The sequence below is a fragment of the Mobula birostris genome, chromosome 13, assembly GCF_030028105.1.
Source record: "Mobula birostris isolate sMobBir1 chromosome 13, sMobBir1.hap1, whole genome shotgun sequence".
In the NCBI taxonomy this organism is placed as follows: Eukaryota; Metazoa; Chordata; class Chondrichthyes; order Myliobatiformes; family Myliobatidae; genus Mobula; species Mobula birostris.
In genome coordinates this window covers 23745695-23764920 of record NC_092382.1, presented here as the reverse complement: position 1 = coordinate 23764920, position 19226 = coordinate 23745695, and the positions used below count along the sequence as shown (strand labels likewise).

The following is a 19226-nucleotide window of genomic DNA, read 5'->3' as shown; positions in this document are numbered from 1 at the left end:
CACTTACCGGTAGGGATATAAAACTCAGATGCTCAGATTTGCAGGAAACTGAATCAGGAGCCTAGCAACAGGTAAGTACAGAGACTATACGGGGAAATGTTATGGTGTTTTATTACGATAGTATTTCTCGTGTTTCTACCAGTTCAATATTGTGGATTAACGGATTCGTGTCTCTTTTTTTTATTCTGTGTATTTTTTTTTCATTGGCAAAGACGGTGTATATCTGTCAGTGATAAAATAAAAATCCCAGCAATAAAATTCGCCGGCAGTTTAAGTAAATATGGAAGTCTGCTCTCAGTGGGCATTTTACTTTGTACAACTTGCACCTAATGGTGTGGGCACTGAGAGTGTTCGGGGTCTCCTGCTGCTCTACGCCGTCCAAAATCAATGTTCGGCGTTCAGTGACGCCCTTCTGCACCCCGCTGTTGGGCGCATGGTTATTTGAGTTACTGTCGCCTTCCTGTCAGATTATATCAGTCTGGCCAATCTCCTTGATCTCTCTCATTAACAAGGCGTTTTCGTCCGCAGAACTGCCGCGATTTTGTGCGTGCAAATCCAAGGAGAAGGGCATCCAATTTGATAACTTTTTCGCTGTTAAAATAAAGAACTATATAAAGGAAATGTGTCATATAAACAGATAGTATTTAAAATGATTAGCAAACTGAGGAACATCTGTAGCGGCCAATTCTAACCAAACCAAGTTGTCATTGCCTGCGATCCCCACGGACTTGATATACTTGTATGACGCGCCCTCGGCTCCAATAAAGGTTGTTTCAAAAGTCAAAGGCATGTACTCGATCCTTTATTAGCGATCAGCAAACGTACAACCTTGAAGCAAAGACGCGTACAAGTACACAAGTGTAACCTCAGCGTAAACGAGCCGATGATTGCAGAAGATACGCCCCCCGGCTGAATACTGCGCCGAACAAAGCATAAATATGTAACTGATCCCTTCGCGTTTACCACGTCGCCACTGATGCGACAAGTTACCATAAAAAGCATCATAAATACACAACGCGGAATACAATGCAGATAGAGAACAGATACATGGCTCCCACACACAGGCTCAGCTCTGATACAGGGTCTTCCACCTGGAATATTAACAGGCTGTCTGTTTTGTTGAATAATTCTAGTATTTTGTTTATTTATTTTAAAAGCGTTTTTGTCAGCTCGCTCTTTTGGATGCATGGCGGATCTACATTGTGTTTAACAAGTGCCATGTAACTCTGATAATGGCCATCTGAATGCTCAAAGAAATCTTGACCGGAGTTCAGGCGTTAATTATGTTCTTAAGGTCCTGCTGGAGAAACTATAGTGCTTCAGGACAAAATGTCGCGAAGTTATGGGTGATTCTGCGTTGTTCAGGATGTCAGAGGGTTTCTATATAGACTCAAACCGTATATTGCCAGAAGCGTCAACGCCAGGCGATGTTAAACTGAAATGAGACGGTCAGAATCAGGTGTGACTGAGAAACCTGTATAATTCAGTGACGAGAGGAATAGGTGTCCCATTTGTCCATTACTCACCATAGCACCACCAGTGGTAGGAGGACCAAAGCAGTCTGCTCAGCCTGTCTAACCATTCCATTGACACATCACTCCCGGTCCAAGACACAGGATTGGTTCCTAAAACAGAATTGCCTACAATATAGCGAGCAGATACCCTGGAGAATCCTGGCCCAGTGTACAATCCATGGAGAGAGTGGAAATGGGCATTGTGTGGCTGTGGGTAGCTGGCCGCGGGTAGGTCAGGCCATGTCAAGATGTTTGGAAGAGAACGACTCAGTTAAAGTGCTTTCATTTACACCTCAAATAATAGCTGAATATTCTGTTAATCTTGTTTGTTACAAAGCAGAAAAATCTGACCAGAACTGTCCTCAAAATGGATAACGGAATGAGCAGTGGAGGCGTTCCAGTGACGTCAACATCGGGAAAGGACACGGGTATGTTGGCGAATTATTTTAATTTATAAATATTGCCTTGACTACGTGTCTGGATTTAATTCAATATCGGCAAGTCACAAAATATTTGTGAAAACTGAGCAGAGAGATGAGAGAGAGAGTTACCATCTCTGGGGGAAACACAGTCACACGTGGAAGGGGTACAATTACCGTCTGCTCCTGCTCCTCCAGAAGATTGAGATACACATTAAAACAGTGAGGTGTTCCAGAGCACAGGAATTCTGCAGATGCTGGAAGTTTCGAGCAGCACAAAGACACACAAAATTTTGGCTGACTCAGCAGGTCAGGCAGCATCCATCGAGAGGAATAAACAGTTAACGTTTCAAACCAGGACCACAAGGAATAGAAAGTAATCTGACAATATCCAGAATTTCTGCCCCTTCATTTCCAGTCTGATGAAGGGCCTTGGCCCGAAACGTTCATTGTTTATTCTCCACCGTAGATGCTGCCTGGCATGCTGAGTACCTCCAGAAATTTGTGAGATATCCCAGAGATTTTCTGAGGAAGGGGTTGACCGGAATTGCAGAAAGTAACCCAGGGCAAAGCAGTGGTGATGGGCAGTACCAGGAGAGTGATGGTGATGGGTTACTACTGTATATTCCCAGCAATAGGCAGAGTCCTTTCCAAACACGGAGGTATATTCTCGGGGACACGAAACAGCAGCCTTCCACAGATGGAACTATACCCCCTTCTACACCCCCCGTGCCCCCCAACACGCAGCCCCCCGGCCCAAGCCCTTTCCTCTTCCCCCCCCACCCAACCAATGTATATATATTCGGACTGTATTTGGTGATCTTGTGGGCACATGGCCAAGTGGTTAAGGCATTCGACTAGCGATCTGAATGTCGTGAGTTTGAGCCCCAGCCGAGGGAATGTGTTGTGTCCTTGAGCAAGACACCTAATCACACATTGCTCTGCGATGACACTGCTGCCAAGCTGTATGGGTCCTAATGCCCTTCCCTTGGACAACATCAGTGTCGTGGAGAGGGGAGACTTGCAGCATGGGCAACTGCTGTCTTCCATACAACTTTGCCCAGACCTGCGCCCTGGAGTGTGAACACTTTCCGGGCGCAGATCCATGGTCTCGCAAGACTAACGGATGCCTTTATTATTTGGTGATCTTTAGGTTCCAGAGAGAAAGTTGCTGCCCAATATGGGGTCGGTAAATTCTTTAATTTTCGCCATTGTGCTTCACAGGTCCGAGCTCAGTGATCACCGAGCTCCTGGCAAGCTGGAACGATTTCCAGCTGCTGCAGTTGACGGATTTCTACCGGGACAGGCTGGAGCAGGCGATGGAAGGAGGGATGCACGGAGTGAGCCTGGCGTTAACGGCCGAGAATCAGTTCAGCGGAGAGGAACATCGGGTGAGTGGGAGGGAGAATGGGTTTGAATGTTCACACGTCACAGGACTGATGGGTGTCGGAACTCTGACTCAGCGGATAATAAAGCATAAAAATAAATCAGAAATGAATATATATAATTCTTAAAACTGTGAATTTGAAGGAATGATTAAAAAAGGTGTAAACACTCCAGTGGCGGCTCAATGTTCAGAGCGAGGGGAGCCGGTAACAATTGTATGAGGTAGCAGTAAAGGAGCTTAAATGGAAATATGGTAGGAACTTTCATTCTGGGAAGACTGTACAGCGTGACAGTACGATGTCAGTGAGAGTTGGGACATCAGTCATGGATGCCACAGGAGCTGGAGTGTGTTCTGTTCTGGGTGGAGATGATTGTGTTACAATCTGTAACTGCAAACAGTGTGGATCGGGGAATACTGCCATGTTGTAATGTGTAATCACTGAATAAACCTCCACCAGAAAAGGCAAAGGAAAGGCGTCAGGTGTCAGCCGGTAATCCGCTGTCATGTTGGACACTGGCGGACTGAGGAAATGAATCACAACATCTTTTCTGCAACTTCTCTGAGACTGTTCACTCTGTTATAAAAATCTTCCTAACTTCTTCATCAGTGATCATTATTTTCTGATTTCTGTTTACACCATCTAATCCAGTGAGGAATTATTTATGGATTTTGACTGCTCAGTGTGATCCCGTTACAGAGCACATTATTTACTTCTCATTCTCTGTGTGAATCTGTCAGTCCCCAATATGTTCACCGTTACTCTTCACAGAAAATCTCTGATCTCGCTGATAAGGGAGAGCGGGCGGACAGTTCTAAACTCCTCCTGAGCCTGGTGATGGAGAAAGGCTCCCGCGCCCGGAGGGTGATGTGGGAAACCTTTGTGAAAATGCAGAACTGTGTCCCAAATTTGGACAAAATACTGAAGGAAATACAGATATATGGTGAGATAATATCAGCAATTAATTTAAATTTGGATCACAACACAGCACACTTTACAAATTTACAAAAATGATTTCCTCAATTTGTTTAAATTCATCAGGTTGTGATCCCTCCCATCGACCAATTCCCGCTCAACTTTTACTAGAGTTTCTCAGTGAGCTGAAAGGTAAGTGACCGTGCATTGAACATTGCAGAGTATAACGCTGAGATAAGCCATTAGGCCTATCATATTGTGCCGAAACAGCTAAGAAGTAAATCAGACACACCCAAGCTCTAATCTCTGCTTCCTACACCATGTCCATATGCGTCCATCTTCCTTACATCCATGTGTCTATCCAAACGTCTCTCAGAAGTCTCTAACAATTTGCCTCTACCATCGTACCAGGCAGTGCATTCCAGGCATCCACGACTCTCTGATTTAAAAAAAAAACTATCTCTCACATCTCCCATAATCCAACCCCCTCTCACCTTCACTGCAGGCCCTCTAGTAATAGACATTTGAACCCCAGGAAACCTATTCTCTCTGTCTACTCTATCTAAGCCTCTCATAATGTTGTCAACCTGTGTCAGAGCTCCCTCGGCCTCCGATGGTCCAGAGAAAACAATCTAATTTTCTCCAGCCTCTCATGATAGCACATGCCCTCTGAACCAGACAGCATCCTGGTGAATCTCTTGTGCTCCCTCTCTAAAGCCTCAACATCCCTCCGGTAGTGGGGCAATTGGAACGGTACGCAATGGCCCAGATGAGGCTGAAGCAGAGTTCATAATGTTGAAACCTGACCTCTGTTTCCACCAACGGTGGTACTTTACGTCGGGCGGTTAAATTGTTGAGCCACAAAAATCTGACCAGGTAAATGTTGGTACTGTGACAGAGAACACAGTGAGACACAGGGAAACGTGTTTCCTAGAGGGAGAGATTTCAAAGAACATTTTGAGGAAAGAGGCAGAGAGCTGGCGAGTTTGACTAGAGTTGTCACACCGCTCTGGGACCTGCAACTACAGATCCCCACCGGAGTCTGGGTGGAGAAGGGGGCGATCCGGAGAATGGAAAAAAAACACACGAAAAAGTCAAAACCTTCTCTTGCCAGCCACTGCCCCCTCCTGAACAGCCTCATCCTTAACCATTTTCTAAACTCCCCCAGTTCCTGCAGATTATCTTTTCTTAGAGTTGGGCGTCCACTGAAGTTCCAGTCACAGAATAGTAATAATAGCATCACTTTAATTAGAAAAGCAGGTAACATCCCAACCGGTCTGTTCAACCACAGAGCAGCATATGAACACCGCTGTGTTTACATCTGCACTCCCTCGTGCAAACACTGCTACAGTGTTAGAGAGGGTGAGATTGGGGGACATATTCCTCAGCTCAGTCTACAGAAGCTGAAATTCCTGTCTACCGGCATTGTGTGATGGACACTGTGGAAGGGTGAGAGATGGGAATTAGGACAGGGAAACTGAGGGTGTGGGATAGCGACAAGGAAGGTGCAAAGGACTGAAAACATCTATAAATAATATTGTAATTAGTTAAATTGTGATGGTCTGGATGGGAAGCTCACTGCATCCATAAACCCATCACGTCAGAGAAAATAGAGCCCGGGGCAGTGCATGGGCTCAGAGATTGTGAGGCTTCATCACCGCAGACTGAGTTGGACAGAGGAGAGAGTGTAAGAAAGACAAATATCACAAAACTTATTAACATTGCATCAGCCCATGTTTCACTGATTATTCGAACCTCTTAACAGAAATATAAGGAATCTCGGCCAGAATCCTGGTTCAGTCTCTTTCATTTACAAGAACAAATCCCAAAGACAATAATTTAAATCTGGGACCAGAGATAGACGAATCAGGAACTTTACAAACTACTCATGTCTTTGTCACCTCTGTTAATGATGTTCCAGTCCACATCCGGTCAATGAAACCCCTCAGTTTCCCTGCACCATGGGTTTGGTAAATCGCTACAAGCTTGTCCTTCACTAATCCTCATGTTGTTTGCCGAGGGAACAGACATGACAGTGAATTTCCCACAACCATTTCTGAATATCAAACAGATACACTCCCTGATTATTGAAGAACATCATTTCTCCCATTCTCACACTCTCTAAAGTAAATATGTACACAATCAATGTTTTCCTACACTCCCAATCACAGCCAAGTACAGTGAATGGAAACCCCAAACACTCCTGACAGGGTCCTAAAACACTGTGAGACCCCAGACGTCCCTGACAGGGTCCTGACACACTTTGAGACCCCACACACTCCTGACAGGTTCCTGACAGACTGTGAGACCCCCCACACACTTGACAGGTTGCTGACACACTGTCAGAACCCACACACCACTGACAGTGTCCTGATACACTGTGAGAACCCACAGACACCTGACTGGGCCCTGACACACCACACACTCCTGACAGAGTCCTGACACAATGTGAGAACCCACACACACCTGACAGGGTCCTGACACACTGTGAGATAATACATATCCTTGATAGGGTCCTGACACACGGTGAGACCCCACACACCCCTGACAGGGTCCTGACACACTGTGAGACCCCACACATCCATAACAGCGTCCTGACAGACCGTGAGACCCCACACGTCCCTGACAGTGTCCAAACACACTGTGAGACCCCGGACACCCTTGCCAGGGTCCTGACACACTGTGAGATATTACATATTCTTGATAGGGTCCTGACACACGGTGAGACCCCACACACCCCTGACAGGGTCCTGACACACTGTGAGACCCCAGATGTCCCTGAAAGTGTCCTGACACTCTGTGAGACACCAAACACCCCTGGCAGGTTCCTGACAGACTGTGAGACACCACACACACCTGACAGGGTCCTGACACACTGTGAGACCCCACACACTCCTGGCAGGGTCCTGACACACTGTGATACCCCACACACGCCTGACACGGTACTGACACGCTGTGAGACACCACACGCTATTGACAGGTTCCTGACACACTGTGAGACCCTGCACACGTCTGACACGGTCCTGGCACACTGTGAGACCCAACACACCCCTGTTAGGGGACTGAAACTCTGTGAGACCCGACTCACTCCTGACTGGGTCCTGACACACTGTGAGACACCACACGTCCCTGACAGGGTGCTGACACAGCGTGAGACACCACACACCCCTGACAGTGCCCTGACACACTGTCAGAACCCACACACCCCTCACAGTGTCCTTATACACTGTGAGAACCCACACACCCCTGACAAGGTCCTGACACACTGTGACACCCCACACATGTCTGACAAGGTCTTGACACACTGTGAGAACACAATGTGAAACCCCACATTCCCTGACAAGGTCCTTACGCACTGTGAGACACCCCACACTCTTTTGGGCGTCCTGACATACTGTGATAACCCGCACACCCCTGACAGGTTCCTGACACAATGTGAAACCCCAGAAGTATGACAGTATGACAATGAGACCTTACACAACCCTGACAGGGTCCTGACACATTGTGAGATACCACACACCTCTGGCAGGATCCTGACACACTGTGAGACCGCACACAACCGGACAGGGTCCTGAGACACTGTGAGACCCCAAACGTCCCAGACAGGGTGCTGACACACTGTGAGACCCCACACACGCCTCACAGGTTCCTGACAGACTGTGAGACCCCACACACCCCTGACAGGGTCCTGACAGACTGTGAGACCCCACACACCCCTGACAGGGTCCTGACAGACTGTGAGACCCCACACACCCCTGACAGGGTCCTGACAGACTGTGAGACCCCACACACCCCTGACAGGGTCCTGACAGACTGTGAGACCCCACACACCCCTGACAGGGTCCTGACAGACTGTGAGACACCACACACCCCTGACAGGTTCCTGACATACGGTGACACACCACATGTCCCTGACAGGGTCCTGACACTGTGAAACCCCAGAAAACCTTGGCAGTGTGCTGACAAACTGTGAGACCACACATACCCTGACAGGGTCCTGACACACTGTGAGACTCCACACACCACTCTGTGTCCTAAATCACCCCTGACAGCGTCCTGACACACCGTGAAACCCCACAAGTACCTAGCATGTACCTGTCACACTGTGAAACCTCACACACCCATGACAGGGTCCTGACACACTGTGAGACTACACACACCCCTGACAGGGTCCTGACAGACTGTGAGACCCCACACACCCCTGACAGGGTCCTGACACACTGTGAGACCCCACACACCCCTGATAGGGTCCTGACAGACTGTGAGACACCAAACGCCACTGTCAGTGTCCTAAATCACCCCAGACAGTGTCCTGAAACACTGTGAGACCACAGACATCCCTGACAGTGTCCTGACAGACCATGAGACCCCACACACTCCTGACAGGGCCCTGACACACTATGAGACCCCACACACACCTGACAGACTCCTGATACACCGTATGACTCCACACACTCCTGACAGGGTCCTGACACAGCATGAGACCCCACACACCCCTGACAGGGTCCAGAAACACCATCAGATCCCACACACCCCTGACAGCGTCCTGACACACTGCGTGACACCACACACCTCTGACAGGGTCCGGACACACTGTGAGACCTTACACACCCCTGACAGGGACCTGACACAGTGTGAGACCACACACGTCCCTGACAGTGTCCTGACACACTCTGAGACCCCACACGTCCCTGACAGTGTCCTGACAAACTCTGAGACCCCACATGTCCCTGACAGGGTCCTGACACAATGTTAAACCCCACACAACCTTGGCAGGGTGCTAACGCACTGTGAGATACCACACACCCCTGACAGGGTCCTGACACACTGTGAGACACCACACACCCCTGACGGGGTCCGGACACACTGTGAGGCACAACACACCACTCTCAGTGTCCTAAATCAGCTGGGATGGTGTCCTGAAACGCTGTGAGACCACAGACGTCCCTGACAGGGTCCTGACACATCGTGAGACCCCACACACCCCTGACGGGTTCCTGAAACACCATGAGACCCCACACGTCCCTGACAGGTTCCTGACACAATGAGACACCCCACACACCTCTGACAGCGTCCTGACACACTGTGAAACCCCACAAGTCCCTGACAGGGTCCATACACACTGTGAGACACCACACATTCTTGACAGTGTCCTGACATACTGTGATACCCCGCACACCTCTGACAGGGTCCTGACACAATGAGAGACCCCACACAACCCTGACAGGCTCTTGACACACTGTGAGGCACCACATACCCCAGACAGTGTCCTTACACACTGTGAGTCCGCACACGTCCCTGACAGGGTCCTGACACACTGTGAGACCCCACACACCCCTGACAGGGTCCTGACACACTGTGACACCCTATACATCCCTGGCAGGTTCCTGACACACTGTGACACCCCACACATGTCTGACAGGGTCTTGACACACTGTGAGAACCCATACACACCTGACCGGTTCCTGACATACTGTCCGGACCCACACACAACTGACAAGGTCCTCACACACTGTGAGACCCCACACACTCCTGACAGGTTCCTGACAGACTGTGAGACCCCCCACACACTTGACAGGTTGCTGACACACTGTCAGAACCCACACACCACTGACAGTGTCCTGATACACTGTGAGAACCCACAGACACCTGACTGGGCCCTGACACACCACACACTCCTGACAGAGTCCTGACACAATGTGAGAACCCACACACACCTGACAGGGTCCTGACACACTGTGAGATAATACATATCCTTGATAGGGTCCTGACACACGGTGAGACCCCACACACCCCTGACAGGGTCCTGACACACTGTGAGACCCCACACATCCATAACAGCGTCCTGACAGACCGTGAGACCCCACACGTCCCTGACAGTGTCCAAACACACTGTGAGACCCCGGACACCCTTGCCAGGGTCCTGACACACTGTGAGATATTACATATTCTTGATAGGGTCCTGACACACGGTGAGACCCCACACACCCCTGACAGGGTCCTGACACACTGTGAGACCCCAGATGTCCCTGAAAGTGTCCTGACACTCTGTGAGACACCAAACACCCCTGGCAGGTTCCTGACAGACTGTGAGACACCACACACACCTGACAGGGTCCTGACACACTGTGAGACCCCACACACTCCTGGCAGGGTCCTGACACACTGTGATACCCCACACACGCCTGACACGGTACTGACACGCTGTGAGACACCACACGCTATTGACAGGTTCCTGACACACTGTGAGACCCTGCACACGTCTGACACGGTCCTGGCACACTGTGAGACCCAACACACCCCTGTTAGGGGACTGAAACTCTGTGAGACCCGACTCACTCCTGACTGGGTCCTGACACACTGTGAGACACCACACGTCCCTGACAGGGTGCTGACACAGCGTGAGACACCACACACCCCTGACAGTGCCCTGACACACTGTCAGAACCCACACACCCCTCACAGTGTCCTTATACACTATGAGAACCCACACACCCCTGACAAGGTCCTGACACACTGTGACACCACACACATGTCTGACAAGGTCTTGACACACTGTGAGAACACAATGTGAAACCCCACATTCCCTGACAAGGTCCTTACGCACTGTGAGACACCCCACACTCTTTTGGGCGTCCTGACATACTGTGATAACCCGCACACCCCTGACAGGTTCCTGACACAATGTGAAACCCCAGAAGTATGACAGTATGACAATGAGACCTTACACAACCCTGACAGGGTCCTGACACATTGTGAGATACCACACACCTCTGGCAGGATCCTGACACACTGTGAGACCGCACACAACCGGACAGGGTCCTGAGACACTGTGAGACCCCAAACGTCCCAGACAGGGTGCTGACACACTGTGAGACCTCGCAAGCCCTTGACAGGTTTCTGACAGACTGTGAGAAAGCACACACACCTTGTAGTGTCCTGAAGCACTGTGATACCCCAGACGTCCATGATAGTGTCCTGACACACTGTGAGACCCCACACACGCCTCACAGGTTCCTGACAGACTGTGAGACCCCACACACCCCTGACAGGGTCCTGACAGACTGTGAGACCCCACACACCCCTGACAGGGTCCTGACAGACTGTGAGACCCCACACACCCCTGACAGGGTCCTGACAGACTGTGAGACACCACACACCCCTGACAGGTTCCTGACAGACTGTGAGACCCCACACACCCCTGACAGGGTCCTGACAGACTGTGAGACACCACACACCCCTGACAGGTTCCTGACATACGGTGACACACCACATGTCCCTGACAGGGTCCTGACACTGTGAAACCCCAGAAAACCTTGGCAGTGTGCTGACAAACTGTGAGACCACACATACCCTGACAGGGTCCTGACACACTGTGAGACTCCACACACCACTCTGTGTCCTAAATCACCCCTGACAGCGTCCTGACACACCGTGAAACCCCACAAGTACCTAGCATGTACCTGTCACACTGTGAAACCTCACACACCCATGACAGGGTCCTGACACACTGTGAGACTACACACACCCCTGACAGGGTCCTGACAGACTGTGAGACCCCACACACCCCTGACAGGGTCCTGACACACTGTGAGACCCCACACACCCCTGATAGGGTCCTGACAGACTGTGAGACACCAAACGCCACTGTCAGTGTCCTAAATCACCCCAGACAGTGTCCTGAAACACTGTGAGACCACAGACATCCCTGACAGTGTCCTGACAGACCATGAGACCCCACACACTCCTGACAGGGCCCTGACACACTATGAGACCCCACACACACCTGACAGACTCCTGATACACCGTATGACTCCACACACTCCTGACAGGGTCCTGACACAGCATGAGACCCCACACACCCCTGACAGGGTCCAGAAACACCATCAGATCCCACACACCCCTGACAGCGTCCTGACACACTGCGTGACACCACACACCTCTGACAGGGTCCGGACACACTGTGAGACCTTACACACCCCTGACAGGGACCTGACACAGTGTGAGACCACACACGTCCCTGACAGTGTCCTGACACACTCTGAGACCCCACACGTCCCTGACAGTGTCCTGACAAACTCTGAGACCCCACATGTCCCTGACAGGGTCCTGACACAATGTTAAACCCCACACAACCTTGGCAGGGTGCTAACGCACTGTGAGATACCACACACCCCTGACAGGGTCCTGACACACTGTGAGACACCACACACCCCTGACGGGGTCCGGACACACTGTGAGGCACAACACACCACTCTCAGTGTCCTAAATCAGCTGGGATGGTGTCCTGAAACGCTGTGAGACCACAGACGTCCCTGACAGGGTCCTGACACATCGTGAGACCCCACACACCCCTGACGGGTTCCTGAAACACCATGAGACCCCACACGTCCCTGACAGGTTCCTGACACAATGAGACACCCCACACACCTCTGACAGCGTCCTGACACACTGTGAAACCCCACAAGTCCCTGACAGGGTCCATACACACTGTGAGACACCACACATTCTTGACAGTGTCCTGACATACTGTGATACCCCGCACACCTCTGACAGGGTCCTGACACAATGAGAGACCCCACACAACCCTGACAGGCTCTTGACACACTGTGAGGCACCACATACCCCAGACAGTGTCCTTACACACTGTGAGTCCGCACACGTCCCTGACAGGGTCCTGACACACTGTGAGACCCCACACACCCCTGACAGGGTCCTGACACACTGTGACACCCTATACATCCCTGGCAGGTTCCTGACACACTGTGACACCCCACACATGTCTGACAGGGTCTTGACACACTGTGAGAACCCATACACACCTGACCGGTTCCTGACATACTGTCCGGACCCACACACAACTGACAAGGTCCTCACACACTGTGAGACCCCACACACTCCTGACAGTGTTCGGAAACACTGTGAGACACCAAGTGCCACTGTCAGTGTCCTAAATATCCCCAGACAGTGTCCTGAAACACTGAGACCACAGACATCCCTGACAGGGTCCTGACACACCATGAGACCACACACAGTCCTGACAGGGTCCTGACGCACTGCGAGACCCCACATGTCCCTGATATGTTCCTGACACACTCTGAGACCCTGCACACATCTAACAGAGTCCTGACACACTGTGAGACCCCACATATCCATGACAGAGCCCTGACACACTGTGAGACCCCACAAGTCCCTGACAGTGTCCTGACACACTGTGAGACCCCACAAGTCCCTGACAGGGTCTATACACACTGTGAGACACCACACACTCTTGACAGCGTCCTGACATACTGTGATACCCCGCACACCCCTATAAGGGTCCTAAAACACTGTGACCCACACGTCCCTGGCAGGGCCCTGACACACTGTGACACCCCACACAGTCCAGGCAGGGTTCTGACACACTGTGAGACCCCACACACCTCTGACAAGGTCCTAAAACACTGTGAGACCCCACACACCCGTGACAAGGTCCTGACAGACAGTGAAACCCCACACGACCCTGACAGGGTCCTGACACACTGTGAGACCCCACACACCCGTGACAAGGTCCTGACAGACAGTGAAACCCCACACGACCCTGACAGGGTCCTGACACACTGTGAGACCCCACACACCCCTGACAGGGTCCTGAGACTCTGTCGGATCCCACACACTCCTGGCAGGGTCCAGACAGGGTCCAGACACCCATGACAGGATTCGAACACACTTTATGATCCCACACACCCCAATCACCCACCCACAGTGCAGGTGCTGATCAGCATAGCTACCACTTTGTATTTTGAATAAGTAATGGTGAGAGGGGAGAGGGACCTGTGATTGCCCGACCTGTTCCTTTGACAGAATGCCCACTACCTTTTTCTCCATCTCCATACGCCACATCAACACTGGGGAGTAAAAGTTTCTTCCACAGGAATAAATGACAGCTGTGACAGTAGTGGGAGGTTGTCCAGTATGGGACATTTGGGGGACAGTGAACTACCCGGGAAATACTCACCTTCACAGTACAGTTAATTGTGAAAATGTGATGATCTGGTGTTTATCTATACCAGGCCTCCGTCCAGTCTAGGGTCTGTTAATGGAATTTACTTCACTGTTCGAGCATCCATTGATTAATCCAATTAATGCAATAATTTTCAGCTAACTCTTGTGTACTTAAATACTGAGTTCTGAGGTGAGGCATCTAACAGTTTGGTCACTGTCTGTTCCCATGGAAGATGTTCAACAGAAACACAAGGAGACTCTGCGGGCACAAACTGAAACCCTGAGAGTGAACACGATCCTGATGAGGGAGAAGGTGAAGGTTTTCCAGCTGGTTGATCGATACGCTGAGCTCACGGTCATTTCTACTGTTCGAGATCGGAGACTGGTGGAACATGAGCTGCTGGCAAGAGGCAGAGACCACGAGGAGTGGAGAGAGGAACATCTCTGCGGAGAGCTGGAAAAAATCCGCACTGATCAGCTGTTCCAGAGCAGCTTCTCCCGGAGTAATTCCAAATCTGGGAGTTCGGCAGCAGTGGCCGGAGTCCCGGGGATCGGGAAAACAACAATGGTACAAAAGATTGTCCATGACTGGGCCACAGGGAAAATATACCAACAATTCCAGTTTGTCTTCAGTTTCAAATTCCGGGATTTAAACACCATCACTTGTCAAATAAACCTGAGGGAACTGATTCTGGATCAGTATCCGTACTTTGGGAATTTACTCAGAGAGGTCTGGAAGAACCCAGAGGGATTGCTGTTTATATTTGATGGTTTGGATGAATTCAATGACAAAATTGATTTTGCTGGCAGTCAGAGAAACACAGAACCTCGGTCCACATGCACAGATCCTGAATTCAAGTGCAAGGTGTCTGACATTTTGTACAGTTTAATCCAGCACAAGCTGCTCCCAGGGTGTTCAGTGCTGGTCACCACCCGTCCCACTGCGTTACATTTATTGAAAATGGCAGAGATCAGTGTCTGTGCTGAAATCCTGGGATTTGTTGGCAAGGAACAGAAGGAGTATTTCATCAGGCATTTTGAAGATCAGACGGTGGCAGCAGCTGTTTTCAAACACGTGGAGGAGAACAAGATTCTGTACACCATGAGCTACAACCCCTCCTACTGCTGGATCCTCGCTCTGGCACTGGGCCCCTTCTTCACACAAAGAGTCAGCGACCCGCAGCGAGTTCCCAAGACCATCACCCAACTGTATTCCTACTATATTTACAACTTCCTGAAAAACCACGGCCGTGAGATTGAGAACCCCCGTGATGTGTTTCTCAGTCTTGGTCAGATGGCCTTCAGAGGGGTGTCCCAGAAGAAGATTGTGTTTACAGATGGAGATTTAATCAACTACAATCTGCAGCCTTCCCAGTTCCTGTCCGGGTTCCTGATGGAGCTTTTGGAGAGAGAAGATTCTGCCCGGAGCGTGGTGTACACATTCCCACACCTCACCATCCAAGAGTTTGTAGCTGCTATCGCACAATTCCTGACTCTACATCCCGAGAATATCCTGAAATTCCTCACTGAAGCCCACAGCACGACAGATGGGCGATTTGAGGTATTTCTCCGTTTCGTTGCTGGTCTCTCCAACCCAATGACAGCTCGGGGCCTGGAGGAGTTTCTGGGCCCGTTTCCTCATCAAACAACCTGCCGGGTGATTGACTGGGTGAAGGAGGAGGTTAAACGCCAGAGTGGAAACACATGGAGTGAATCTGGTAAAAGGAGTCTCCTGAACACATTGCACTACCTGTTTGAATCTCAGAATCGTGGACTGGCTCAGGCTGCAGTGGGATCTGTGGAAACACTTTCATTCAGTGGAATGACACTGACCCCGATTGACTGCGCGGTCCTGTCTCATGTCATCGGACTCTGTGATAGAATAAAACGTCTCGACCTGGAGTACTGTCACATTCACTGTGAAGGAATCCAGCGGCTGGGACCCGGGCTGCACAAGTGCCGGGAGTTGAGGTAACTTGATTTATCTCTCACTCTGAACTGTGAAACTGTCCCATTGTGTTGTTTCAATGTAAAGGGATTTGGGTAAATCTGTGATAAATCAGATTGAGAAGAGTTGTGACAAACGCCATCCCCTTACCTCCTGTGGGATTTCTCTTAGCTGTTACCCTTCTCCTGTGGGATCTCTCTTATCCCTGCCCCTCCCGACCCTCTCACGTCAGGAACACGTTTCTAACCATCGAGGAATGGGACAGAATATGTGGAGTTTACAGGGTCACACCGACAGACTAAATTACTGACATTCGGTGAATACCCTGGAGCTGGGCACTGAGGGACATTGACAGTGATGGGAACTCCGATCAGTGATTTACTGAAGGGTTTAATGTTTCCTGAAATATCCGAGTGAGAGAAATTCCCTCAGACCCTCGGCTTGAATCACTTTGTTCATCAATTTGTCTGTTTGTGTTTAGACTGAGTGGTAATGAACTGGGAGATTCAGGAGTGAAACTGGTGTCTGCGGCTCTGAGGAACCCGGAGTGTAAAATACAGAAACTGTGGTAAGTACCAGACTGTGGGAGATTGTGTTTACAGTCACTGGGTGTCTGACACTGAACATTAATGTGATCAGTAATTGTGTTACTGATAAACACTGGGGATTTGTACCGTCTCCTGTCTCTCTGTGTCCTTCACCCTCACTCTCTCTCATCTCCAGGCTGGAAAGTGTCGGTCTCACAGATTCTGTTGCCGAGGATCTCGTCTCCGCTCTCAGTACAAACCCATCTCTGACGGGGCTGGACCTGGGATTAAACTCGCTGACAGACCGAACTGTCCCCGCTCTCCGCCGCCTCATATTGACCCTCCCGAGTCTGGTGCAGATCTGGTGAGTGTTTGTGTTAACGTTCAATGTGATAAAATATCAGCGGATCCGCGGGTTTTCTGGTGATATTTGTCTGTGAGTGTTGTCCCCTGTTACTGACACTGTTGTGTAATCTGTTTATTTCATCTTTATTCTCCCATCTGTTTCAGGCTGGGGAACAATCGGTTCAGTGAGACCGGGGAGAAGGAACTGAGATCTCTGCAGGGAGTCAAACCTGGACTGAGAGTGGATCTGTGAACATCTGAATGTGTGAACATCCCCGCCCGCGGGATGGGGACATTTTGGCCGATTCCACGCGCCAGGTTTAATTCCCAACCGTTTTTAACGGAACTAGCTTCAGCCTCGCGCTGTGCGTCGCTCGCTGGTCTCCCGTGGTGACGTATTTTCGCCTCCTGTCCAGCGGCGCTGCTTCTGCCGGATGTGCGGGTTCGAGACCCCGGGAATGACACAGACAGGAAGAGCCCGGGGGCCGGTGCTCAGTCTGGGACACCGGTGTCCCGGGGTGGGATTATCCTGGGAGTGCGTAATGCTGGCTGGCCTGCTGCGTTCACGGGCAACTTTTACGTTTGATGCCGGGGAATTACACAGTCAAGAAGGGCCCGATGATGGCGGGTTTTTTTCTGAGACACGGGTGACTCCTGACCGGCGTGGATAACTGCACTCACATCATCTCTATACTGATTCCACAACCTACGGACTCACTTTCAAAGAATTTACAACTCATGTCATTATTATTTAATATTTTATTTGCACAAATTTCCCTTCCTTTGCACGTTGCTTGTTGATTAGTCTTTGTTTTTGTATAGTTTTTCATAAATTCTGCTATATTGATTTATTGTCCTGTAAATGACTGCAATAAAATGAATCTCGGGGTAGTATATGGTGACAAATAAGAACTTTGATAATAAGCAACACGCATCAAAGTTGCTGGTGAACGCAGCAGGCCAGGCAGCATCTCTAGGAAGAGGTACAGTCGACGTTTTAGGCCGAGACCCTTCGTGAGGACGAACTGAAGGAAGAGCTAGTAAGAGATTTGAAAGTGGGAGGGGGAGGGGGAGATCCAAAATGATAGGAGAAGACAGGAGGGGGAGGGATGGAGCCAAGAGCTGGACAGTTCATTGGCAAAAGGGATATGAGACGATCATGGGACAGGAGGTCCAGGGAGAAGGAAAAGGGTGAGGAGGGGGATACCCAGACGATGGGCAAGGGGTATAGTCAGAGGGACAGAGGGAGAAAAAAGAGAAATAATAAATAAATATGTCTGGGGCCCTGACTGTCCAATCACACACTCCCGGGGTCAGACACAGCGTGAAGCTCCCTCCACACTGTCTCATCACACACACCCGGGGTCAGACACAGCGTGAAGCTCCCTCCACACTGTCTCATCACAGACTCCTGGGGTCAGACACAGCGTGAAGCTCCCTCCGCGCTGTCCCATCACACAATCCCAGCGACTCCCTTGTCCATTCGTCCCCCCCCATCCCTTCCCACCGATCTCCCTCCTGGCACTTTTCCTTGTAAGCGGAACAAGTGCTACACATGCCCTTACACTTCCTCCCTTACCACCATTCAGGGCCCCAGACAGTCCGTCCAGGTGAGGCGACACTTCACCTGTGAGTCGGCTGGGGTGATATACTGCGTCCGGTGCTCCCGATGTGGCCTTCTATATATTGGCGAGACCCGACGCAGACTGGGAGACCGCTTTGCTGAACACCTACGCTCTGTCCGCCAGAGAAAGCAGGATCTCCCAGTGGCCACACATTTTAATTCCACGTCCGATTCCCATTCCGATATGTCTATCCACGGCCTCCTCTACTGTAAAGATGAAGCCACATTCAGGTTGGAGGAACAACACCTTATATTCCGCCTGGTTAGCCTCCAACCTGATGGCATGAACATTGACTTCTCTAACTTCAGTTAATGCCCCACCTCCCCTTTGTACCCCATCCCTTATTTATTATTTATTATTTCCCCCTTTTTTCTCTCTCTTTTTTCTCCCTCTGTCCCTCTCACTATAGTGGGTTCACCTCCCCCTTTCTTTCTCCCTACGCGTCCTGTCCTATGACCCTCCCCCTCCTCCATCTCTGTATCCCTTTTGCCAATCACCTGTCCAGCTCTTAGCCCCATCCCTCCTCCTCCTGTCGTCTCCTATCACTTCGGATCTCCGCCTCCC

The 19226-nt window shown here is 50.4% G+C and overlaps 1 protein-coding gene and 1 pseudogene across 1 annotated transcript; one reads left to right on the top strand and one right to left on the bottom strand.

The window, feature by feature from the left end:
- Positions 1-1845: 1845 nt before the first annotated feature.
- Positions 1846-17290, top strand: LOC140208573 (NACHT, LRR and PYD domains-containing protein 3-like). Its single transcript, XM_072277330.1, has 8 exons — positions 1846-1942; positions 3158-3324; positions 4090-4261; positions 4360-4425; positions 14451-16188; positions 16647-16733; positions 16889-17056; positions 17203-17290. The coding sequence occupies exons 1-8, from the start codon at positions 1882-1884 to the stop codon at positions 17288-17290; spliced, it is 2547 nt and encodes an 848-aa protein (XP_072133431.1). The 5' UTR covers positions 1846-1881.
- On the bottom strand, positions 11636-14106 carry LOC140207394 (uncharacterized; annotated as a pseudogene).
- Positions 17291-19226: the final 1936 nt, after the last annotated feature.

Bases quoted from the DNA above. Each gene is read 5' to 3' on its own strand.
- LOC140208573 (XM_072277330.1), top strand. From the start codon at position 1,882: ATGGATAACGGAATGAGCAGTGGAGGCGTTCCAGTGACGTCAACATCG. The intron at 3,325-4,089 runs GTGAGTGGGAGG...TACTCTTCACAG, and splicing joins TCAGCGGAGAGGAACATCGG to AAAATCTCTGATCTCGCTGA. The intron at 4,426-14,450 runs GTAAGTGACCGT...TTCCCATGGAAG, and splicing joins GTTTCTCAGTGAGCTGAAAG to ATGTTCAACAGAAACACAAG.